The following is a 22743-nucleotide window of genomic DNA, read 5'->3' on the forward strand; positions in this document are numbered from 1 at the left end:
AAAAATTGATATCGACATTTTCATTGGACCGATTTTGCAAAAGGCGGATTTTACCCACAGGATTTATTACTATAAATTATTAAGTTGTTCTTTCTCACAGAACATTATTAAAACAGGATGTGTGGGTTGTTTGTTATTGTTGTTTAACCTTGCCGAAATTCGGCATTGTCCTTACACGATAAAAGGAACCGAAACGATCTTCCATTAGGATGGAAAGCTTTAACAAATCTCGCGTTGTATCGTAAATTAGTGGCTTAAAAAGATATAAACTCGATTTTATTTGTCAGATTTTCATCCTTGTCTTATTAACTTTATTTTATTTAATATTCAGCTACTAACAAATTATATCACCACGTTCTCGAACAAGAAGCAATTAAAATTTCTAAAATGTAGCGCGCTTGAATACAGATGAGTAATAGCTTCGAACCTATTTTGTTAGAATTCTATTGGATCATTTAAATTATGGTCAAAAGCCATTATTGATAATGAAGCTAAATTTAAATATTAATTATTTACTTATGACAATTTATGCAAATTTTTATCAATTCCGCGAATCACTTTTTTCAATGTTTCATCAAAATTATTAAGAAATAATTGAGATATAGTTACTTTATGAGTTTGCAAGACGTCATAAATGAATCATCTCTTTTTGTCGTTAACAAACACGGTTGTTAGATTATTTTTACAATGCACTGAGATTCTAAAATTAGAACAAATGTGACCTTTATAAAGACGTTGCAACATATAAATGCTATCTTTTGTGGGGTCACGATTAAGTTAGGCGTGAAGGATTCTACAAGATGTAGGTTCGAATCTTGTCATAACCATTTTTTTTCTTTAATTTGAGTATTTAGAATTTAAAAAATATCACAAATATGTATTTTTTTGTTGTATTGAATGGCCTTCTATTGCATATAGATCTATTGAAAATAGATGGAAAAAAGTTGTTTAATATCTCATTTATTATTATTAATTTATTAATTATTGTCTTCAATTCAATTAATTTTTGAAGTTTAATTTTTTTATAAATTAGTTACATAATTTTAAACATAACAAATAAATATTTGCGGATAAACTTCCTGCTCCTACACTATTTTGCACCATTAAGTGCAAATAATTTCCTGGTATTCATGAATAATTAGGATGATTTTTATGAATCACCTTTAGTCGGCGCCAAGATGAGATTCTTGAAACTTAAAAATAAATTGGTTACATATGGTGAACAATCGTTGTCTATTGCACTACTATTCACTAGTTTAAACCTCAATTTTTTAAAAGAACAATAAAAAAAGTTATATTTATTGAAGGATTAAAGCAAGTTCGCCGCTCATTCTCCACTTGATTAGTGATGCCAACAACTTGGGAATGGATTAGCTTTTTAGTGTATCAATCAGACGAACGATACCACCTTGGTCGAACGGTTTTGGCATGAAATATGACTAAGGATATTGTTAGGTATATGGCACATAAATTTCGTCCCGAATTGTTAAAATATTTGCGGTCAAAACAACTGAGTGACATTCAGATTTTATGACGTCCACCAATCCTGCAATAAAACATTGAAAATCTGATGTGAGGCTCTTGGGTGGTAAAGACGAGCGATAAAATCGGAAGCGGTAAAAAGCGGCAAAACCAAAAAGTAAATCGTTCTATGAAATTGGCAAACAGGCGGCGAAACAATAAACGAATAGAGAGCAATACGTTATTTATCAAACGCTGACGTTTTATAAAGCATGTAATTAGGTTTCCATCAGCAATATTACCATTTTTGAAAGCAATTCTTAGAAATGGAGAGAAGCGACTCCGACAGCGGGAGACTGGACTCGTGGTTTTGGAGCTGGTGCCAACTTAACACATGCAAAACACACAGGAAGTTTGCGGTTTATCCGCACGATATAGTCGCTATTATTTCTGGCGCCTCTTTAGGTGAGGTACTGTTAAAACCCACAAGCAATTATAGTTTAAAACTCAAGAAAATAAAAAAAACGGTTGTATCGTGAGCGACACAGAAAACTAGAAAATAAACAATTTTAATAAAATTAATTCATGCAAGTCATTCACTATTATTCCAACAATTAAGAAATCCTAAAACAATCGAGAAAGCAAATCCTTTCGAACGGTTTTGACCTTTAGATTTTCCAAGAAATAAACCAAGAGGAACAGCCCACCTCTAAGACAAAAATTAGGTATCGATATTGGTCATACTGGTCCACACACGTGGCTTTAAGGTGTGTGGCCAATTATTACACTATAAATAAACCACCACTAAAACACGAAGGTGAATTAATGTGTGGTGAAATAATAATCAAAATAAGAAAAAAAGTCGCGGTAGAATAATTTAGCCAACTGTAAAACAGTTGGAAAACCTTGTAGTTTTTTTAAGTAACAAATAATTACATAATAAAAAATTGTAGTTGAGAAAAACAGGTAGGTTAATTCGCGATCCCTTTACCTAGAGACCTATTAATTTGTGTGGCAATTCGGTTTGGTAATATCTTATTTACAAGGCACGTGGGATCATTTTTAAAACATGTTCAGTTATTTTGTGGTTAATTATGTTGTAGTCGATTCCACGAATTTTATTTACCAAGCCAAATGTTACATAATGAAATAATTCGAATACTAGTGTCACTGAATTCTCGCAACAGTAAATGCAACAAATAAAAATAGTACTCTGGACCTCTGCTGAAAAAAAAAAAACCGGTGAAATGGAATTTAAACCAAGACTTGAACTATCACGTAATTTTTATTGTAAAGAGGGGGAGGTTCGTTCATAAAAATCTTGTTCCGCAGTTAGGAATGCGGACAGTATGATAATGATTGTATGAGTAGCTCCTGAGGAATGTTCCCATGAATGGTATTCCTATTCGCGCCAAAAATATTTCTACAGGGTTGTCCCTCGATTTTTAATCAATTTGTTTGTTAAATTAAATTAATTATGAAATTTTTCGCAGACTTAAGAATGGGTACTTTTTTATATGAAGCATTTTAATTGCTAATATTGTTTAAAATGAAAGTACACATCAATTGCTGAGGAGTTCTTGTAACAGCTTTCAAAAGTCGGACCTGTATATAACACCCGAGGCAAAATTTTCTCATCAAGATCAGTATCTTTGGTATGTAATTTCTGAACTACATATTTATTTCAAAAGTGATATACTGCTCCACTCTGAAAATAATTTGGGGTTTTGGGTGCAATATGGTAATAGTAATTAGTGGATACACTGATGCTTTTTTATGAATTCAAAAAAAAAGTTAATCCCAAATTTCAAGAATTTCAGTTATGCCTCGTGCAATAAAATATCTCCCGACTATTTTTTAAATAAAAATAATTAAAAAAAAGTGTAATAACTAATAACACTACATCTATTACTAATTTTACCTGATGTTTGAGCGTTAAACCTTACAATGTCGTACATAAATAATAATTTAGATTGATTGAATATGTGATTAGCATAAATCAATTTTAGGCATGAATTGGCGTTTTTTATTTTTTTATGAAAAATGTAAATATCCTCTTCTTTTCATCCTGTGTAGAGGAAAACTGTTTTTTTTTGTAGTTTTTTTTTTTTTAATTAGATACGAGTTTTGTTAAGATGAAATAAAAATTTGTTTGCAATATTTTATTTTTAGCTGTTTTAGTAGTAAATTTAATGATGATTTATATCATGTGTCATAGATAACAAGAAGCATTTATGTAGCAATTTTCTTGTTACTGTGCTCAATCACCAAAAAGAAAACGTGGTCATAAATGTGATTCATTTTGCAAAAAAATATTACTCTACCGCCTGATGAACCGTATCAAATTTGCGTAAACTTTTTAAAATTAATATCTGGAAAACACTTCGTATACGGACTTGAGTAACATTAGCTTAACAAAAGAGTTTTCGTTATCGTTTTTTGTTTTAATTTTAGGTAGAAATAATAAAGAACTGTTAATTATCACAGGGTGTTATAAATATTTATATTATTATTTTTACATACTCATAGTAGAAATCGATAATAATTACATTAATTAAAATTCTAAATATTGGAAATCCCCGATTTCTCGAGCTGATCCAAAATACTCTTCAAATTGAGATCAAACAACTCACACCTTATAGGCATTTCCAGCGAATAAAACGGATTTTTTAGCGCATAGTCGGCATAAATTTCATAAATTCTCTTCAGCAATATCTCTACCCCTGCCTGATTCCTATCAGCCACCACCATCATCTTGACCCCCGTCAGAGTTTGAAAACAATGCAACTTAAACGTGTCTGCTTCCAAAACCTCAATCCCTGACGATTTTGGCTCAGGACTCAATTGACTTGCTATAGCAAACAGGGGGTAAAACATACTAGCAAGAAATATTTTCTCATTTGTTGTCATTTTGGGTCTTCCAAATTTTAGATTGAGGGGGTAATTGTCTTTATTTTCTAAAACTTCAAAGGCGTCTCTTCCGTCGTCCAACTGGCGGCCAGTGATTGGAATTCCGTTTATGGCATACAAGACGTGCCCCACTTAAAATAATTTATTTAATTAAGGGAATAATTCTGACAAATATGAGTACCATGAATGCCATCCCTCTGGCCGAATTCTACTACAATTTTCTTATTTTCTAACCGCAATTTGATATCGAGGGGAAAGGAGAATGATTTTTCAGTTTCGATTTTTGGAACATTGTGGTCAAGGTTGAAGATTAAACCACCCGATTTGGAGACAATGTACACACCATAAACTACCATTTTACGTAAAATAAAATAATTATAATAATTTAAAATTATTTTTTGAGGTTATATGATTATTGAAGTTAGTAAATTTCTGTACGTGGAGTTGGCAATAGTCAAGATTGACGCAAAAATATTTGCGAACTTCTTTTCGATTATTGCGTTTTTTTATTAAAAATTTTATGTTTTACAAAAATAAACAGGTAAGTCTAATTTGTTACTTCTAATACAGTTATAACGTTATCATTATTCACTGCGTCTATATTGTAGGTTATGCCATCAGCTGATTAAGTGATAACAAAAAAAATAAGTTGCAATGTAATAGTTGAGTAAAATGCTTTCGACATAAACCACGACGTAAAAAAATCATTACAATGGATGTAGCAAAGGTAATTCAAATTATGGTACAACTTACAATAAACAAATTGTGTGTAGGGTTTTGGATCAGCTGTTTTTTGGGGCGTTTGCGATAGTTTCAAGGGGTTTTACATACTATTTCGTTTAGATAAAGAATTAAATAAGAGAAGGCTCTCTAGGTTATCACCCACACATTCAAGTTCGCCAATTCGTCGACGACAATCAGAATCGCGTGAACAAACTCCTAGTAGAACTTTGCAGAAACATGAGTAGGTCTTAGTGAAAGCTAAAAATTTGTTATAAGCTGATATTTGTAGGGAATCAACAGTTATGTCGAGAGTATTCCAATGTGGTTTATTAAACGGTGCAATATTTTTGCTCAGTATCCTTTTGTTTGAATATGCATTCTTGCCAACTATGAAAAGAGTGATTTTGCTCATTTTCGGGAAAGACTCACCAAATGCACAATCAGTGTGGTTTTGGGTGGAGTTGATTCTCACTATTACATTTCAAACCATTTGGGTTGTCCCATTATTTGCTATTTCAAAATTTATAAACAATTTATGGTTTCAAGTAAGTCCAGTCGTAGCTGTGTTTTTAAATTTTTATTTTGCTTTATTGTAGGATATAGGACAATCAGCTTACAAGTACAGTAGGGGTAGATCAAACGCCTCTCTAAGTCTTAGCAAGACAGTGGCAGATTTTATATTTAGTACAGTGGTAGAAACACTTTTCTTAATTCAAGCACTTGTCATGACTTATAGCCCCATTTATTATCTAGGATATGGCTTATATTTAATTCATTTATGCCTTTTATACTCACTGTATGCTTTTGAGTACAAATGGGGCGAAATGGGTTGGGAAATTCACAAAAGATTAACTTGTATTGAGACGCATTGGCCGTATTTTATTGGATTTGGATTGCCTCTTGTATTGCTCACACAAATATCAAATTCGTGGATAATTAAGTACATTTTTATTATGAATAATGTCACAGTCTAAATATTATTTGTAGTGGCTGCATTTTTTCAATGTTGTTTCCATTGTATATAATTAGTGCAAATGAAGCAAACCCTGCTGTGGAATCTTGGTACGTATTATAAAAAAAAGTCTTAATAAACTTCAATTTGTTGCAGTTCGCGTATTAAAATTTTTTCACCAGTGATCGCATTATCCAACACTTTATTTAGCCTTATAGGCAAAGAAAAAAAAATACAGATCCATAGACCAGCAGCCCCCAGGAGATGATCTATGCTGATAACACTTTTTTACCGGCCTAGATATAGGGAATAATTGGAATGTTTGAATTTAAACATTGTGACTTTTTTGTTTGTTATTTTTTAATTACAAGATGTGATTGATTTTTTACCTTGATATTTTATTGAAATAAACTTAATTATTTAATAAGTAATCGTGCAATTTCTCCTTATGATCTATAAACTCATCTGATGGTTTCTGGAGTATGTCAGGTGCCATTTTATATTTACAGAAATTAATACTTCTTTGCAAATATTCGTAACTGAGGGCTGCATCATTGTCTTCAGTGTATATGTCCCCACTTCGCGATACTTCAAACTTGTTCCATTTGTAGTTCACGCATTTGCGACTTCCAGGGAAGCTTTGCAAAAGGTTTAATACTGTGGGGTGGGAAAGACCAAAGAAATCGTTTCCTCTGGGTCTTGTGCTCACCACATTTAAGGAGAGAGCATCGTTGATTTTTTGGAGAAGTAGGGAGTGACACACATCAGGAGTGTCTCCTATGATGGGGTTCGAATTGTCATCCATTTCAATTTCAAATCTAAAATGTTGAACAATAATTTTTTGAGAGATTCACTAATACAAACAGTACCTTGGCAAGCCGTTAACTTCAGAAATTTTGCAACTATAAATACATTTCACTGTGGGGTCGTCCAAACTACCGTAATTTCTAGTAGAAATAAAACCAACTGGATAAATCACATCTTCTGAATGAAATTCTATCCTGTCTGATACAACTTCACCTAAGCAATGTATGGTGAGATTCCCTAGTTCAATGGGAAATATTGGACGTCCTGTATTATCTAGAGGAATAGGTTGGACGATTTTTTTACGTGCTCTGCAGTTTTTCCGTGATTTTGACTTCCTGTCTACAAAAAACATTTCACCAGGTATTGCTTATTCTCTAAGGGGAATAAAAGTATTTACCGGGGTCGACATTGGGGCGTTTTTTTCCTTTTTTAGTGTCTATACATGCAGTCTGATTGGATCCAGCTTTTGCCAAATTTTGGACTTCTGCAGCCACCTGCGGTTCATATTCACACAATTTACGCAAAAGAAATTTACGTTCCTCTTGCCTAATAATTATTTTAGTTTGTACTTCTTCTAATTCATCAACTAAAGCCGCATTTTCCTACAAACACATTTCAATAACCAAAGAAACAATTTTGTACGACATACGTGGACGTATTCCCGAATTAGCTGCTTGAGGTAATTTAACTTTTCCTTATACTTCCCAGGAAGTCGATCTTGTAAATTTTTATTAGCATTTACACTTCTCAAATAATTTTCATAAGCATTAGCCATTATTTTTTTTGAGTCTGATGGCAGTGATTTTATGTTATTTGATGGTAATGTTGGCAACATTGCTGTTTGACATTTTTTACAATAATAAAATCTTGCAAAAACATTTTTTTTAATAAGAAAATGCCAATATACGAAACTTTGAGTGATAAATTAACTGTAGTGCTAGATATAGGGGCTGCATACACCAAGTAAGACCAAATTTATAAAGATTACAGTCACAATAAATGTGTATTTTGTAGATTTGGCTTCAGTGGGGAATACGCCCCACGATGCATAATTCGTTCTGAGGTCCGGTGTAAAAGAACGAATCAAATACGGCGAATTATTGATTATAAAGATGAAAAAGATTTGTATGATTTACTTGTGGATTTCATCCACATTTTGTATTTCAAATATGCATTATTTAGTCCCAAAGACAAGCCAATTGTCGTTGTTGAATCTCTTTTATCGCCAACATTATTTAGAGAAACTTTAGCTAAAGTATGTTTTGAAACTACATAATCTACTTTGATACAATTCCTTGCAGGTTTTGTTCGTACATTATGAAATTTCAATGATGTTGATTTTGCCTTCACATTTAGTAAGTTTATCTACTTTGGCTGCTGAAACAGCTTTAGTACTTGACGTTGGTTACACTGAAGCTGTTGCTATTCCTGTTTGTTTTGGTCTGCCTGTAATTCACGCTTGGCAGGCCTTACCTTTAGGATCACAAGCAATTCATAAGTAAGCTCAAATTAAAGAGAAAAAAAAATTAAATAATTTATTTCAGGAACTTGCAAGCATTATTAAGTTCTGAAAATACAGGAATCAACAATTTGCCTGAGACGGTTATGGAAGATATTAAAGGTTTAAACCAGTCAGAAAAAAAAAAACAGTTATAAAATATTTATTTCAGTGCGCTGTTGTTTTGTAACCAAACAAAAACGAGCAGAGCAGTTCAGTTTGGCAAAACCTGAAATTACTTTTGCTCCGGAAGTTAAATATCCCATTGGAGGCTCAGATATGATAACAATTTCAGGAAAAGTGCGTGAAAAGGTTTATGAAATTTTATATGAGGAAGATAACGACCATTTGTGTCTTTCAACAATGATTCTGGATGCTATATTAAAAGTTGATGTGCATTTAAGAAACAAACTTGCAGAGAATATTCTTTTAATTGGGGGTACTGTAATGGCTCCTGGATTTAAGGCAAGATTGAAAGAAGAGTTACATAAACAGTTGAAATACGACAGATATAATAAATTGAGAATTACAACGGTTAAGTTTCATAATCCACCTTGTAAGGAAAACTACACTGCGTGGTTGGGAGGAGGTATTTATGGTGCAACTGAAATCTTGGGCATGAAGTCTCTTACTCGGGAAAAATATTTCAAGGAAAATCGCTTATCTGATTGGCCGAATATGAGGGATAACAATAGGAATCTTTGAATTCTCCGAATTTAATAAAAATGTTTTTGTTTGTATGACCTATATTTATCACCTAAAAAACCATAATAAACCAATTTAACATAAACAGATCATTAAATAAGTTAATTAAGAGTGTATGGGTGTATTAAATACTCAGAAAAAGCTTTAACATTATCACCACCCCTGACTTCTTTTTCTAATAATGGTAACTTCGTGACGTGGAAGTCCTCATACAGGTCATTAATCTGGTCAAGATATTTCTCCTGGATTTTAAATCTTGCCAAACACATTTTACATGGATTTTCGTCGGGTTTTCTGAAGAGCAACTGATTGACAATAATGTTATGAGTATCAATTTTGCATTTAGTCAATTCCTGAACAAGTCGTTCAGTTTCATAAAGCGATAAAAATTCAGCTATGCAAACGCAAACAAAAGTCGTTTGGTCTGGATTTTTAAACTGTTCGTTGACTTGCTTTATTACTGAAAGCATTTCTTCCATTTTTGAAGAAAGAGTATCAGCGTTGAAGTCTTGTATGCCCAAAAGACCACTGATTTGTGAGACTAGAGGTGAAATTTTCAGTTTTAATCTCAGTAATTTCCCTAAACCTTTCTCAACAACTTGTGGGAACGACAGGAGTCTTAATGTGTGACCTGTGGGTGCTGTGTCAAATACCACAGTTGAGAAATTCATGCTTTTGATTAATTTCATGACTTCTGCATAGCTCATGGCTTCATCTATGCCAGGGAAGGCTCCTATTATTTCCTGGATGATGCCTTTACTCATTCTCATTGCTTCTGGTTCCCCATCAAAATATTCGTCAGGAAGCTCGTTAAAACCCACATTGGGGTCAATTTCCATAGCATACAAATTGTTAAAGCCTTTCACAAGAGTTGGTACTTTTGTAAACTTTTGGTCAAAGGCGTCTGATATATTGTGGGCTGGGTCAGTTGATATGATTAAAACAGACTCGCGGACTTTTGAAAGCTGTACCGCTAAGCTACAACTGGAAAGGGGGGTTACATACGAACATCAGTTTCAGTGACAACACTTGCCTACAAGTTGTTTTACCCACACCGCCTTTTCCACCGACAAAAATCCATTTAAGAGTTGTCTGGTCTATTACATTTTTTAATGAGGGTTCTAAGGGCTCAAAATCTGACATTGCGGATCTGTTTTTTTACACAACAAAATTTGACGACTTAATCCACGTGTGACACTAGTTTTTTTAATTTTAAGTGGGTGGTACCTTGTAGTAGTTGGTGAACTTGTTATCCAGTGGCGTGGTAATTGATGAAAAAGATTAAATTTCATTTAAATTATCATTAATTTTGGATTCATTGGGTATCTGGTAGCTCCTAAAAATACGCTAATCAACCCAACAATCAACACGTTGATTTTGAGCATTGGTATGTTTTTCGTACGATATAAAGCGATTTTGAGGTTATGTCAAATCAAAACAAAACTATTTTGCAGCTTAAAAATGCCTGTAAATAATATTTTGTACTCGGAAAAATACTCCGATGAGCATTACGAATATCGACACGTGATTTTGCCTCCAGATTTGGCAAAACTTGTGCCTCGACCCCATTTAATGACTGAGACAGAATGGCGCAATTTAGGGGTACAACAAAGTCCTAATTGGGTGCATTATATGCTTCATACGCCTGAGCCACATATTTTACTATTTAGGCGTCCTCTCTCGCAAAGTAATTCAAATAGTTTATAAGGATTTCAAGTGCAAATATGTTAAGTATAAATTTAAGTTTTCAAGTTTTCTATGACAGGGAATTCATAATGATTTATTATGTCGTACTAGTTCTTGTAATGAAGAATAAATAATTTGTTTTATAAAATTCGTCAATTTATTCCACTTGCACGCTATTACAAGACAAGAAGACTGAAACACATTTAATTAGTCTTCCACCATTGTGACAACCTTACACCCTTCCTCTTCTTCCCAATTCGTACGATTAATTTTTTTGTTGGGAGATTTTTCCAACAATCTGCTTGCCAACGAATTACGGAACATTTTTTTAGGTGAAAAATTTCTTGCCAATTTCACGAAACTTGATTTTTTAGCTACGCAACTCTCTTTTTTTGTAAGTTGTTTCATTTTAACAGTTTTTATTTCCTCAGTTTCAACCAAACGAATTTGCGCTTTTTTTTTCTCTTGATTATCCCTCGCAATCTTGGGCAAAATCGTCATAACTTGTTGCCTTTTCATTGCATTTTTTGTCGTACGTCGCATTTGAAAATTACTGGGGTTTGGCTTGGACGGTTTTACAAACGATTTTTTGATTTGAAGATTTATACTCTTCTGACTTGATTTCGAATTTTTCAAAAAAGTTTTACCTTTTTCACTGGGCAACTTCTTGACTTCCGTATGTAAATCGCGCTTATTTTTGCTAACTTTCTCATCACCACCACCTCTAGAAGACGCTTCGGATTTCATTTCGCGCTTAATGTCGTTTCGCTGTTTTAAAATCGATGCGAGATTTTCACTAGACACACTTTTTTTCTCCCTCCTAACATTTTCTGCTGTTTCATTTGTTTTTGGACACTTTTTAACAATCTGAACTGTTTTGATTGTGGTTTCAAGTTCTTGAAACGCCTTGTTATTCACATAGATAAGGTCAGCCTCACTTTTAAATTCGTGCATGGAGACTTTTTTGTTTTCCTTATTTGCGGTACTTGAAATGGCGTTCATTGTGCACAATTTTAAATTATCGTTGGGAATAGTTTGGAGTTTTGCAGTTATTTCAAAGTTTTGCTTTTTACCAGTTTTTGGAATGTTTGTTAACGATTCCTTTTTTTCTTCATTTCTGGAATGTACGGTTATTGGAGACGGCGACTTAGTCGGATTTGTTCCCAATGAATCTCTCCTTTTCAAGAACACATTCAACCTCATTTTTACATTTTTAGGTGTTTTGGATGGTTTTTTTTCATTTAAATCAGAATTCCTTAACGACTGCACGAAGTGCTTATCTGTTTGTTGATTTCTTTTTATTTTTTCGGATAAAACACTTCTGGGTTCATTTGCTAAGTTTTCTTCTTTATTTTTAATAATTTGTTGCTCTTCATGTTTTTCTAAGGGATTAGGTTTTCCCTCATCTGATGTTTTAATAGGATTTAAAGCTTCACTTTTCGTAACCTCATCAAAAGAAGAAATGTTTTTAAAAATATCTGTTGTTTTCTTCTTAGGAAAACTGTGAACACTAATAATTGTATTAGTTTGTTTGTTATCTCGTACAGTGGGAACTATTTCTCGTGATTTGATCACACTTTTGTCGCTTTCTTCAACAATTACTGCAAAAGTGGCATTTGGGGAATGGTTTTGGATCAACTTTTTTAAATCATTGCCATTAATAACAGTGTTATTGCCTTGTTCGTCTGAAACCGTTTTCTGGTTTTGTATAAATACAGGTGGAGCGTTTTTGACAGATTTTTGGGGATCGTAGCTCATTACTTTTTTTACTGTTTTTGCCAAAATCTTATGTTCGTTTATTTGGGACGATCCATCTTTTCTTTTGCTTGTCTTATTTGTTCCTCCTGTTTCTGTAACAAAATCCTGGTGTTCTTCCTCAAATGACAATCTTTTTTCCGTGATGTGAAACATGGAGTTACTTACTTTAACAAACTTGCCGAAATTTTCTTCTTCTTTGACTTTTTTAGAAATTGTTGCTTCCGTTGCCACAAATTGTCTCTTATTATAGAACGCACACTTGCACATATTCGCATAATCATTTTTAAGAGACATAAATTTCATAGTAGTTAACGTATGCCACAGTGTATTTTCAAATTTGTTAAATCGATCTTCATTGACTTGTATCACTTTTTTGGATTCTTCAATATCTATTTGTGTTTTCTTCCAGATTGTTTCAAATTTTCTGTTTTCATTTAGAACAGGTTCAGATTTTGCGCGTTTTAGTAATTTTCGGGCATTTGTTTTCACTTCCATGTCAATAATTCGCCCCCTCAAACGTTCATTCTTCTGTTTATTTATGTTTGGTTTAACGATCTTCTCAGCGAGTTGTTTCTTCAATTTTCTGATGTCATTATTCTTCTGCGACGTGTCCAAAGCAGCTTCAATTCCTTCAGGCTTTGGCACTCTTAAGTTAATTTCAGCACTAGTTTTGCTTTCACCGTGTCTGAACCTACAACGCGTAATCTCTTCTTCGATGATTTTATTGATAAGACTTGTAAATTGTTGAGAACTGGCTGCGTTTGACAAAATGTCAGTACATGCAACGAGTTTTTTCTTGATTTTATCCAATTTCTCACTGTTTGAGTTGATGACTGCATCTTTCTCGAGGATATTCACTAGTTTGATGATATTCTTGAAGAGAAACTCTTGCGACTTGAGAATTGCGTGCAAATTATCAATGATATGTTCTTGACTTTTTACCTTAAGATCATTGTTAATTTTGTTCTGTTCACGGCGCAACCAGTCAGGAACAGTGTTCAAATTTTGATTTTTTGTTAACTTTTCCAATTTTTTAACAACTGTTTGTGGAATGAGCTCATTCTTCAAAGCAACTTGTTTCCCACTTTCTTGCTTTATTTTATTCACATGTTCATATAAATATCGTATATCATTCGTCACAACATCTCCCTCACAAATATATTTGCTCGAGTTGTCGTTGATAAATTCCAACATATTTTCGAATGGTATTATTTGGGTCGCATTGTTGTATTCAGTCGAAATTTTTCGCTTAAATTGCATACATTTTTTAATATATTCATGAAGTGTCTCGGCCGCCGCTGTGGTAAGAAACTTTCCACGCAGTAACAATAAATTTAACAGGAATTCCATAATTTGCGCCATGAAATTGAAATGATTGAAATTATTTGCTCGGCCACATTTTTTCAAATTCTTTGACAACGCGCCACTCGATTTTCAAAAAAGTGGCCCAAAAATATAATTTGTAGACCCGCTTCCAACACCTATTTAATTTAAATTCATATTTATTTTTGGTGGTCACAATTTACAAAAATTTGAACAATAACAAAACAGTAGTAAAAATTTATTTTTATCAAAAATTTCGAAAAATTGTTGTACGGCACTGGTGTGGTATTTAGCACATCGACTGAGTCATCATTGACGCATGCGCACTTGTAAACCAAACGTCATAGTGACACATGACGTTTTTGTTATTGTTCTTTGCAAACTTTTATAATATCGAATAATTCGAAAGATATTTGTGTTCGTTTTGCTGTGAGTTATCATTATTACGTGTTTAACATTTTTGCCGTTGATGTAAAGTTGTCAAGGTAAACTGAAAAAATTAAAACGTAATTACGTTCTAACTATTTAGGAGCAATTAACATTGTTTATTCATTTTAGATGCCTATTTTGTATAGTGTAATATCTCGGGGAAGCACAGTCCTAGTTCGATATGCCTCTTGTGCCGGAAATTTTGCTGAAGTTACTGAACAAATTATTGGAAAAATACCACCACATGATGATAAGTTGACATACTCACATGGAAATTATTTGTTCCATTATGTTTGTGAAAATCAAATTATTTACATGTGTATTACTGACGATGTAATGTAAATGCAGTGTTAAATATAAAATAGTTCTATCGATTTTGTTTTAGGAATTTGAGAGATCACGAGCGTTTTTATTTCTCAATGAAATTAAAAGACGTTTCAGGTCTCAATATGGGGACTCCATTCATACCGCGATCGCATATGCGATGAATTCTGAATTTTCCAGAGTTCTAGCAAACGAAATGAAACATTATTCTGAATCCCACGACGTCGATACAATTTCAAGAGTTCATGGAGAGTTAGATGAACTTAAAAACATTATGGTAAAGAATATAGGTGAGTATGAATAAATATTTTGCACTGTAACATATACTGTATTTTTTGATAAGATAATGTGGCAATGAGGGGAGAAAGGCTGGAACTTTTAGTAAATAAAGCTGAAAATTTGAATAGTGGAGTAAGTATTTGATAAAAAAATGTTTTTTTTTCTGAAAGATATGTTTCAGTCCGTGACATTCAGAAAGACAAGTCGCAATCTGGCACGTTCCATGTTCTGGAAAAATATTAAGCTTTATGTTATTATTGGTGTGATTATTACTGTGATTGTTTATTTTATTGTTTGCATGGCTTGTGGAGGTCTTCTCTGGCAAGGCTGTATCGCTAAGAAATAAAATTTTAAAGATACTTTATTTTATTCATTACTTAAATATTGTATTGTCTTATCTTTATGTATATAAGATTCCGCAAAATTAGTGATAAAGCCATTCTTATATGTAGTTTATCCTAGTTAATTTATAATTTTGTAATTATTTTTAAAGTGTCGTTAAATAAAACAGACAAAAAACATTCTGAGTTTTATTATAGTCTAACCGAATGCATAATAAAAAATTGTTCTGGCAAACCACAAAAAAATTGAGGAAATTCCAACGCGAGAGCATTTTTGTTTTATTTCTTTGTCATAAGAAATGATTGAAACAATCTTTGTCAAACAGCGACTAAAATTAAAAAGCGAATGATAATAACTACGTCGTATTACTTTTGAGAAGTTTTGAAATGCAGAAGATTAAACTTTGTGTATGAAATTTGAATCTTATGAGAAAGAAAAAAAAAGTTTATATAAATAATGTGCCCCAACAATCACATCTATTGCAAAAATGGCTGTTTTCTTAAATTGTTCTCCGTGTCCATAATGGTACTGCCCATTTTACAATGCCAATACCATGAATGAACTTGTACTATAAACAAACGCGGTGTCACGGTTCGTGTAAAAGGTGAGTCAACTGGAATTGCGAGTAAAATCGATGTTTCAACCCTCTGCATCCTCTCGCAATGCTTTTACCCCACAACGTCTACCCTCTAGAGGTACACACCCCCTACTCTATGTTGGATGTGTAGCTATGTCGTTGACTCCGCAGCAGCTACCGCTCAACATAAAAGAGAGCCGAGCATCAGTTGTGTGTGGACGGTGTTGGAAGCGTTAAAATGTAAAATTACGCGATCCTGAGTAAAACGAGTGATCAACACGTAGAAAAATTATGTGATGTAGTCCTTAACGTTGCTATAACATCTCTTGCTGACAAAAAATAAAAATAATTTGAATATCGAAAAAATTTCCGTGATGTGATTATTAATCAGTAGCAGGTTCCTGCTGAAGTAGTACCATTTGGTACTACGTCACGTGGCTAAAGACAATGTTGAAATAATTTAGATTGTCTTTAGTGTGTGTGTAGAAAAAAATATCGATTAACAATGGATGATAGCTCGCCAGATTTGAGTCTTAAGCTAAGACGAGGATCTAGCGATTCGAGAGATTCGTTTTATATGGATTTTGATAAAGGAATCGATTCGGATATTGAAGAAATGGCAACTACTTCCGCTGCTGACCTCGGGGACACGACTGCGGATACCACAGCAACCCCCACTGCTTTAGGGTACGGAAAAACTGAAGGCGAAAGGTACGTGATTTATTGTATCAGTTTACTCAACTTGCCTGAACGAAATCTCAGAGCCCAAACACGGTTTATAACGGATCAAATGTCCATCCTCTACCTTATTAGGAATATCACTCCAATCAATTATTAAACGAGAATGTGAAAGAAAAATTATAACGGTACATGACCCGGACATGTTTCATGTCAGTTCCAGTATAGTGCACTAGCGATTATCATTAAAATATGACAAAGTTTTAAATTATACGTCTCTGTGAATTCCATTTGTACTATTTACATGGTTCCGCAGTGGCTAATTTATCAACAATAAAAATAGTGGGTGTGAGAAGGGAAACATGTCACTTGTCGTGCGTGTATATTTCAAAAACGCTTTCACACAAAAACTAAAATAAGCAAGCAAAAGCGTGGAAAGGGAGACTCATAATTTACGAGTCTCTTGGTGGTTATAGCATTTAAATAAATAAAAAAAAACACAAATGATAAATATTCCTTTGCTCAAAAAGATTGCAAAAATAGATTTGTAGGTAATCTCTTGATTTTTCTAAAATGTTATTTTACCAACGTCTAAAAAAATTACATTTTTCTAAATAATAAATATATTAAAAAATATTTGATTTATTTATTTAGTAGACTTTTTCCGGGTTTGAAAAAGAAGTCAAGAATAAATTCAATACCTTTCGAATATTTATATATTCGAATATTTCGAATTGGAAAACATTTTCTGGTATATTCTAAGATATGTTAAAAAATGGATTAAAAAAAATATGATGGGACCATATAAAAGTTTATAATGAATAATAAATATCGGTAAGAAAATTTAAAGGAAGCTTCGCTGCCTGTAAATTCCGCCGATTTGTTGAAATCCCTCTAATGAGATAAACTTTTTCAGCTTCTCCGATTGAAACCCGTTTCTGCTTTAATAACTTACCCTTTCGTTGTGTGTTCAATGAATTATGTTAAAGTTCGCTGACCCTATAATCGCAACAGTAGTACGATTTTACACATGGATTTTTGCGTAAATTGCATGCATTAACTCCCTGTAACAAAGAATAAAATAATTTGCACGTGGTCGAGTGGTCCACAACATGCGGGAAACAATTCGCTCATTTAATGGTTTGATTTGGCTCAATGGAATAATTGCCCCATCAGCTTAGTTACCCTTTAGTATGTCTAGTAGGGGTCACGATGGTGGACCTGTATGGTTAACCCGCACATGTGAAGGCCATTTAAGGTAACAATACTTGAAATTTACGACATTTGTTCGACTATTTCTGTCACGTAATTTGTTGGACACATGTGGCTTATTTTAAGAATGCCTTCATTTAAATTTAGTTTCTTGTTGAAGAGGAAACAAGTACTGGCATGTGTGGTGATCATTTTTTCAAATAGAAACCTAGAAGAGGTTTCAACCAATTAACAGCTTGGTCCTTTTATCTCTCGACTCGTAAGAAAGAGGGATGTTTATCTGACTTCCCTAAATGACACGGTTCCTAAAATAGCCCACAGTGTGTAGTTTAGGGCCAACTGTATCGATTACAATGTTTGATACTGTCACCCCCAGTGTCGCTTTGAAATTATTGTTCCAACTGCCCATTGTTGGGGTGAATCAATTTCCGAACGAAACTAACAATTAATTGCGATTTTATTTATAGTTGGCCAACGATACCGCCCCAAAATATGAGTGGGGGCAGTCGGAGTAGTGCACTTGGGGGTGGCGACCCTTTACTACCATCTCCAGCATCCCCTTCTGCCGTCATAGTATCACCAGAAACGTTGAGTCATCATTCTTCTCCGTCAAAATCCACCAAACAAACTGCACACGTCCAAATTGCTTCACCCCCGAAGTAAGCCCGAAAATGCACAAGAAAGCCTTCATAAATAATCTACTTTCAGAACTTTGTCACCTGGACCACTCGCCGTGGCGCCCCTAGGCTACCATCAGCAGTTTCCAGTCATGAGAAGGCTTTCACGTGCGGAAAAACAGATTGAATGGAGACAACTCGGAGCGTAAGTTTAATTATTCTACGCAAATTAAGCGATAAGAGATTGTTCTCGGCTCATTGTCACAAAGTTTTTATGATGATACTTGAAATGCGTAGCTTGAATGCCTGATTTGGCACTTGTCTCCCTTTTATTGATTTTTCCTTCTCGGTGCTCCTTATTTACGCTATTCTCTCCTTAAGGGAGAAAAATTACTGTTTCTGGCATGTTATTGAGAGCGTTGGTAATAATTTCGATCATCGCGATTCATGCCCCGCCACGATATGAGGGGGACATATTGCAGCGATAAATTTTACGCTTCGGGACAGATTGGCCCAACAAATGGTAAAAATAGCATTACTCAAAGCGGCTTTCAAGTTTTATTGTACATCAACTAACCAGAAACGTATACAAGATCAAGATTAATTATCCCGTTGTAAAGGAGTGGTGGCGGTAATTATGGCGATTTTCTAAATAATTTTACCTTAAAAAAGTAAAAAAAAGACACCAAAAAACATAAACCTTTTTTTCTTCAAATTTTTGATAATACGGGTAACTAATTTTCTATAAAACGTTGGACATTTTTGTTTTCTTATTTTGATTAAAAAATATATAAGCTTATAATACAAGATTAATTATCATTATAAGGGATCCTTGTGGAAGTAATTACGAAGATTTTGTAATTAATTTTACCTTAAAAAGTGCAAAACAGTAATACAAAAGTTACAGCAATTACAGTTAGTCACTTACAAATTATTTTTCCTAAATCCATCTTTGGTAATATGTAATAAATGTTTTAATCGTATAATTAATTAAATTTTTGATCTTTTTATTTTGATAAAAAACAAGTTTATAAAATACAAAACCTGGTTTTCCTAAATCTATCTTGGGTTCTACAAATATTTGCCACTTTTGATGAAAAAAAATTCGCGTACTGTTTCCGTATTTTGGTCTAATTAGATTTTAATTGCGCCGTTGATTGCTCCATTCCAGGGACGCCCTGGCGACGACTTTGTCGGCTCTGTACGGGAAATTATTGGTGGTGATGGGAACAGCATTTCCTATGGCGGAAGTTATTTCAACGTATGTTCCTCCTTCGTTCTACGAAGCGTACTATCTTTATCTCTATATTGGAAGCATGTTTTTCCTCCTCTACATGTACACCGTGCTTCTCCGAGATAAAAGAAAAAGGAAACGAGTTGCAGAAGCTAATAACAGTAAGGATGTTTATTATATTTGCTCGAGTTAAATCCGTAAAATGTAATATCTGTTATAACTCACAAGCGATTCTCGCGTTCTGATGTAAATGATGCGTAAACTTTACTTGCAGAAACCTCGAAAAGTAAGGAAGAAAGTATTTCAGATGAAGAGTCTGATAATGATACGGGGGAAACGAGTGCTGATACGGTCAGTTCACAAATGTATAATCGCCCGAGAAGGAGCTCTTTACCTACAGTTACCAAACAAAACCACTATGGAAGCTTTTATCTACGTATGGGTGCAGTTGGTAATTCCCCCAACTATTACTTCCACCTCAATTCTACTCAAAACTCAAAATTACAGCTTTCGGAATCGGAAGTATGATTTACTCCGGACTCGAATTTGGACAATACTTTGAACTCGAACGAGACACCAAATGCCATAACGTCCTCCTAGCATTAACACCAGCCACTCGCATGGCTTTTATTTTTATCCAAATGTATTTCATTTTTTTGAATAACGAGGTAAGCATGCAAATTAAACTTTTATGGAATATCGACCCGGTAGTGCGACCTCTGTGACCCACACTATTGATCCACACAACTCCATCTAGTGTTTCTTTGTTCCAGCAAATGCGAGTTTACAGGCACAAAGTCGCTGCAAGATTCGGCTTAATGCACATGATCGGGACTAATCTTTCCGTTTGGTTGAATGTCTTAGTTCAAGAGACCAAACACGAGATTTTAACGTTCTACAACCCGGAAAATAACTCGCTCCGGATCTCGCATCGGATTCCTTACAAAAACAATATTTTGGGACTCCCGGCAGTCCCAATGGACCATCCACCGGAAGCCCACGGCCACCATATTGTAGCAAGGGGGCTCAAAGGACCACACCACCTCTACGAGTGCAGACGTACCAACATTATAGGGTCACTAGTTCAAGATGCTTCACCTTTCCTTTTTCCTTGTACCATCGAATATAGTCTAATTTGTGCCGCAATTTTATATGTCATGTGGAAAAACATATCGAAGTTGCCATTAACTGGGGTTAGGGCTAAGAGTGACCTTTCGGCATACAAACGGAGCCCTCATCACTATTCAGTTGATTGCGCAAGGGCCCACAAAGGGCTTTTCGTTGGGATTCTCCTCCTAGTCCTTACAATCATATCTCTGATTTTATTCTTTGTCCTGATATCTCGGTCAGAGTTTGTTGGTTTGGCGGTAATCGAAGTGAATATTTGCGAGTTGACACTTTATGGTTTGACCACTCTGGCATCCATAATTGGTATGTGGCAGGTCCGCCAACTCAAATACGACGGCAGCAAGAATTTACAATTAGACAACATTCTCTTAATTGGTGCCCAAACTGGAATGTTTATTTACAGCACGTTTACAATAATCGGTGGTCAGTTCACGATTCAGCGAAACACTGTTTTGGTCCTCGTGACTGCTTTAGCTTCCCTTTTGCAAACTACATGTCAAACAATATTTATTCTAGATGCGTCTAGGCGCAGTTGTGTCACTCCGGAGCAAATTCGGCGGAAACCCGGGCGCCAAATCGTCACTTTCCTCCTTGTAACCAATTTGGCAATGTGGGCTATTAACACACTGGAGAAATCCCGGGCCGAGTCGCATCCCATCCAATTGCATTTTTACGGGCTGTGGGCGTGGACTATCATAACACATGTCTCAATGCCATTGGCGATTTTTTATCGGTTTCATTCAACTGTTTGCTTGTGTGAGATTTGGAAGCGCGCTTATAAGATCAAACCGACTTATATGTAGCGGTTTGTGGTAATCTAGTCTTGGCTTTTTTCTTGTTTGAGACTGAAGTGGCAAGTATGGTCGATGTTGTATGTGAGATTAAAGCTTCGTTTATTGATCATGAAAGTCTAGTTTCAAGTAACGTAAGTCGTCTTTAATTAAATCTTGTATTTTATGACAGTGTATTACGAGTGTGTGTTACATAACTTATTGGTAGTTGCAAGACTTCACGGAACCGGATATGCAAGAATTTTCTGCGATTCCCTAAGCGATCATTCTAACCTAGAGTAGTTTTTACATATCCTAAATATCCCGTAGCATGAGTTACAAGACTGACTCCCGGAAATGCTCAAAATTAGTTGGTTTAGTTCATATTTTTGGAGAGATTTTTAATACGCCTAATTGCTTAAGTGAAGAGTTACATCCACCGCAGTCACAAATTATATTATAGTTCGATATAAAGGCCCTTTAATTGCTTTGTAGTCTAGTAACAGAAGTTTGATCAATGCAGGGTTAACAATGTTCAAACAATAATTAATCTTTTCGGACATCAGATCTACACCAAAAACTATTTTCATATTAGTGTTTGTAGGAGTAGTCAACCCATCTTCATATCTAACCTTTTTATACCTCTCACATTTTACACATTTTTATAGCAATTTACAAAGCCGTCTTCCTTTATGAAATAGTTGTTAAAGTACAAACTTCAATTTTGTCCTGCCTATTTAATACAAAATAAGCACCTTAGTACCACTTACACTTGGCTCAATAGCTTTTTAATTACAAGTACAATGGATGTTTAGAATTTCTCGCAACAACGAGATTTTTGTTAAAATTTTTGTTGATGATCTCGTTGACTAATAATCCTTTGTTATGTACAAATTTTTGGGAACAATATTTTGTAGTTTATAAAAATTAGATGCATCATAACGATTTTGATAATAAGGTATTATGTAAGTGTCATGTACAAAGTGGGTCAAAAAGAAGAAATATACCTTGTCGATAATTATATATTCAAAATAGACCCACTTTACACAGACCGATTTAGTCTAGTTTTAAATGTTACATTTGTGTATTTATTTTAGAAAAAATTAATGGTGCCAATCAGAAATGCTTTTAGCCATATTTTAAGTTATGTTTGTTATTTTGTGCCATATTAGTTTAGAAATTTGTAAATAATTTATTCGCAAATTATTTGTTATCCATTTACAATTTTATTGTATATAGCCATCATTTGATTTATTTAAATGTTAATTTTAATTGCAAGTTATTTACTAAATGTATCGTAATAATAATAAAATATCACACATTGTGAATT

At 34.1% G+C, this 22743-nt stretch overlaps 9 protein-coding genes across 13 annotated transcripts; 5 read left to right on the forward strand and 4 right to left on the reverse strand.

Annotated features, from left to right (window-relative positions):
- Nucleotides 1–3935: 3935 nt before the first annotated feature.
- On the reverse strand, nucleotides 3936–4820 carry LOC123005711 (trafficking protein particle complex subunit 4). The gene is made up of 2 exons (XM_044399594.1): nucleotides 4553–4820; nucleotides 3936–4502 (listed from the first exon to the last, which is right to left on the reverse strand). The coding sequence occupies exons 1-2, from the start codon at nucleotides 4725–4727 to the stop codon at nucleotides 4024–4026; spliced, it is 654 nt and encodes a 217-aa protein (XP_044255529.1). The 5' UTR covers nucleotides 4728–4820; the 3' UTR covers nucleotides 3936–4023.
- Nucleotides 4760–6434, forward strand: LOC123005708 (etoposide-induced protein 2.4 homolog). Its single transcript, XM_044399589.1, has 7 exons — nucleotides 4760–4912; nucleotides 4980–5098; nucleotides 5145–5335; nucleotides 5384–5639; nucleotides 5691–6034; nucleotides 6082–6156; nucleotides 6203–6434. Exons 2-7 carry the CDS (start codon nucleotides 5084–5086, stop codon nucleotides 6312–6314), a joined length of 993 nt encoding a protein of 330 aa, XP_044255524.1. The 5' UTR covers nucleotides 4760–4912; nucleotides 4980–5083; the 3' UTR covers nucleotides 6315–6434.
- LOC123005707 (transforming growth factor beta regulator 1) lies at nucleotides 6424–7756 on the reverse strand. Its single transcript, XM_044399588.1, has 4 exons — nucleotides 7503–7756; nucleotides 7251–7455; nucleotides 6916–7192; nucleotides 6424–6864 (listed from the first exon to the last, which is right to left on the reverse strand). The coding sequence occupies exons 1-4, from the start codon at nucleotides 7686–7688 to the stop codon at nucleotides 6459–6461; spliced, it is 1074 nt and encodes a 357-aa protein (XP_044255523.1). The 5' UTR covers nucleotides 7689–7756; the 3' UTR covers nucleotides 6424–6458.
- LOC123005705 (actin-related protein 10) lies at nucleotides 7659–9091 on the forward strand. The gene is made up of 5 exons (XM_044399587.1): nucleotides 7659–7816; nucleotides 7868–8108; nucleotides 8155–8351; nucleotides 8398–8474; nucleotides 8524–9091. The coding sequence occupies exons 1-5, from the start codon at nucleotides 7749–7751 to the stop codon at nucleotides 9054–9056; spliced, it is 1116 nt and encodes a 371-aa protein (XP_044255522.1). The 5' UTR covers nucleotides 7659–7748; the 3' UTR covers nucleotides 9057–9091.
- LOC123005709 (ATPase ASNA1 homolog) lies at nucleotides 8417–10280 on the reverse strand. Its single transcript, XM_044399590.1, has 2 exons — nucleotides 10090–10280; nucleotides 8417–10040 (listed from the first exon to the last, which is right to left on the reverse strand). The coding sequence occupies exons 1-2, from the start codon at nucleotides 10197–10199 to the stop codon at nucleotides 9158–9160; spliced, it is 993 nt and encodes a 330-aa protein (XP_044255525.1). The 5' UTR covers nucleotides 10200–10280; the 3' UTR covers nucleotides 8417–9157.
- A 5-nt stretch (nucleotides 10281–10285) lies between these two features.
- Nucleotides 10286–10890, forward strand: LOC123005712 (cyclin-dependent kinases regulatory subunit-like). The gene is made up of 2 exons (XM_044399595.1): nucleotides 10286–10443; nucleotides 10511–10890. Exon 2 carries the CDS (start codon nucleotides 10518–10520, stop codon nucleotides 10761–10763), a length of 246 nt encoding a protein of 81 aa, XP_044255530.1. The 5' UTR covers nucleotides 10286–10443; nucleotides 10511–10517; the 3' UTR covers nucleotides 10764–10890.
- LOC123005700 (protein MLP1-like) lies at nucleotides 10853–13919 on the reverse strand. The gene is made up of 2 exons (XM_044399578.1): nucleotides 13443–13919; nucleotides 10853–13394 (listed from the first exon to the last, which is right to left on the reverse strand). Exons 1-2 carry the CDS (start codon nucleotides 13860–13862, stop codon nucleotides 10950–10952), a joined length of 2865 nt encoding a protein of 954 aa, XP_044255513.1. The 5' UTR covers nucleotides 13863–13919; the 3' UTR covers nucleotides 10853–10949.
- Nucleotides 13920–14140: 221 nt separating this feature from the next.
- Nucleotides 14141–15376, forward strand: LOC123005710 (vesicle-associated membrane protein 7). 2 transcript variants are annotated; one of them, XM_044399592.1, is made up of 5 exons: nucleotides 14141–14329; nucleotides 14382–14585; nucleotides 14638–14866; nucleotides 14920–14987; nucleotides 15037–15376. In XM_044399592.1, the coding sequence occupies exons 2-5, from the start codon at nucleotides 14382–14384 to the stop codon at nucleotides 15199–15201; spliced, it is 666 nt and encodes a 221-aa protein (XP_044255527.1). In that variant the 5' UTR covers nucleotides 14141–14329; the 3' UTR covers nucleotides 15202–15376. The 2 variants fall into 2 exon arrangements, with proteins under 2 accessions (XP_044255527.1, XP_044255528.1); XM_044399593.1 differs by having other exon boundaries at nucleotides 14147–14308.
- A 484-nt stretch (nucleotides 15377–15860) lies between these two features.
- LOC123005701 (proton channel OtopLc-like) lies at nucleotides 15861–22731 on the forward strand. Of its 4 annotated transcripts, XM_044399581.1 has the most exons (8): nucleotides 16404–16485; nucleotides 17369–17710; nucleotides 18132–18323; nucleotides 18373–18486; nucleotides 19453–19676; nucleotides 19790–19966; nucleotides 20023–20183; nucleotides 20289–22731. In XM_044399581.1, exons 2-8 carry the CDS (start codon nucleotides 17646–17648, stop codon nucleotides 21444–21446), a joined length of 2091 nt encoding a protein of 696 aa, XP_044255516.1. In that variant the 5' UTR covers nucleotides 16404–16485; nucleotides 17369–17645; the 3' UTR covers nucleotides 21447–22731. The 4 variants fall into 4 exon arrangements, with proteins under 4 accessions (XP_044255517.1, XP_044255515.1, XP_044255516.1 ...); XM_044399580.1 differs by lacking the exon at nucleotides 17369–17710 and having other exon boundaries at nucleotides 15862–16485; XM_044399583.1 differs by lacking the exons at nucleotides 16404–16485; nucleotides 17369–17710 and adding an exon at nucleotides 17768–18080.
- Nucleotides 22732–22743: the final 12 nt, after the last annotated feature.

The sequence above is a fragment of the Tribolium madens genome, unplaced genomic scaffold (genome assembly GCF_015345945.1).
Source record: "Tribolium madens isolate multiple individuals breed KSU strain unplaced genomic scaffold, Tmad_KSU_1.1 Scaffold_20;HRSCAF=117;Tcas5.2_LG4, whole genome shotgun sequence".
Taxonomy (NCBI): domain Eukaryota; kingdom Metazoa; phylum Arthropoda; class Insecta; order Coleoptera; family Tenebrionidae; genus Tribolium; species Tribolium madens.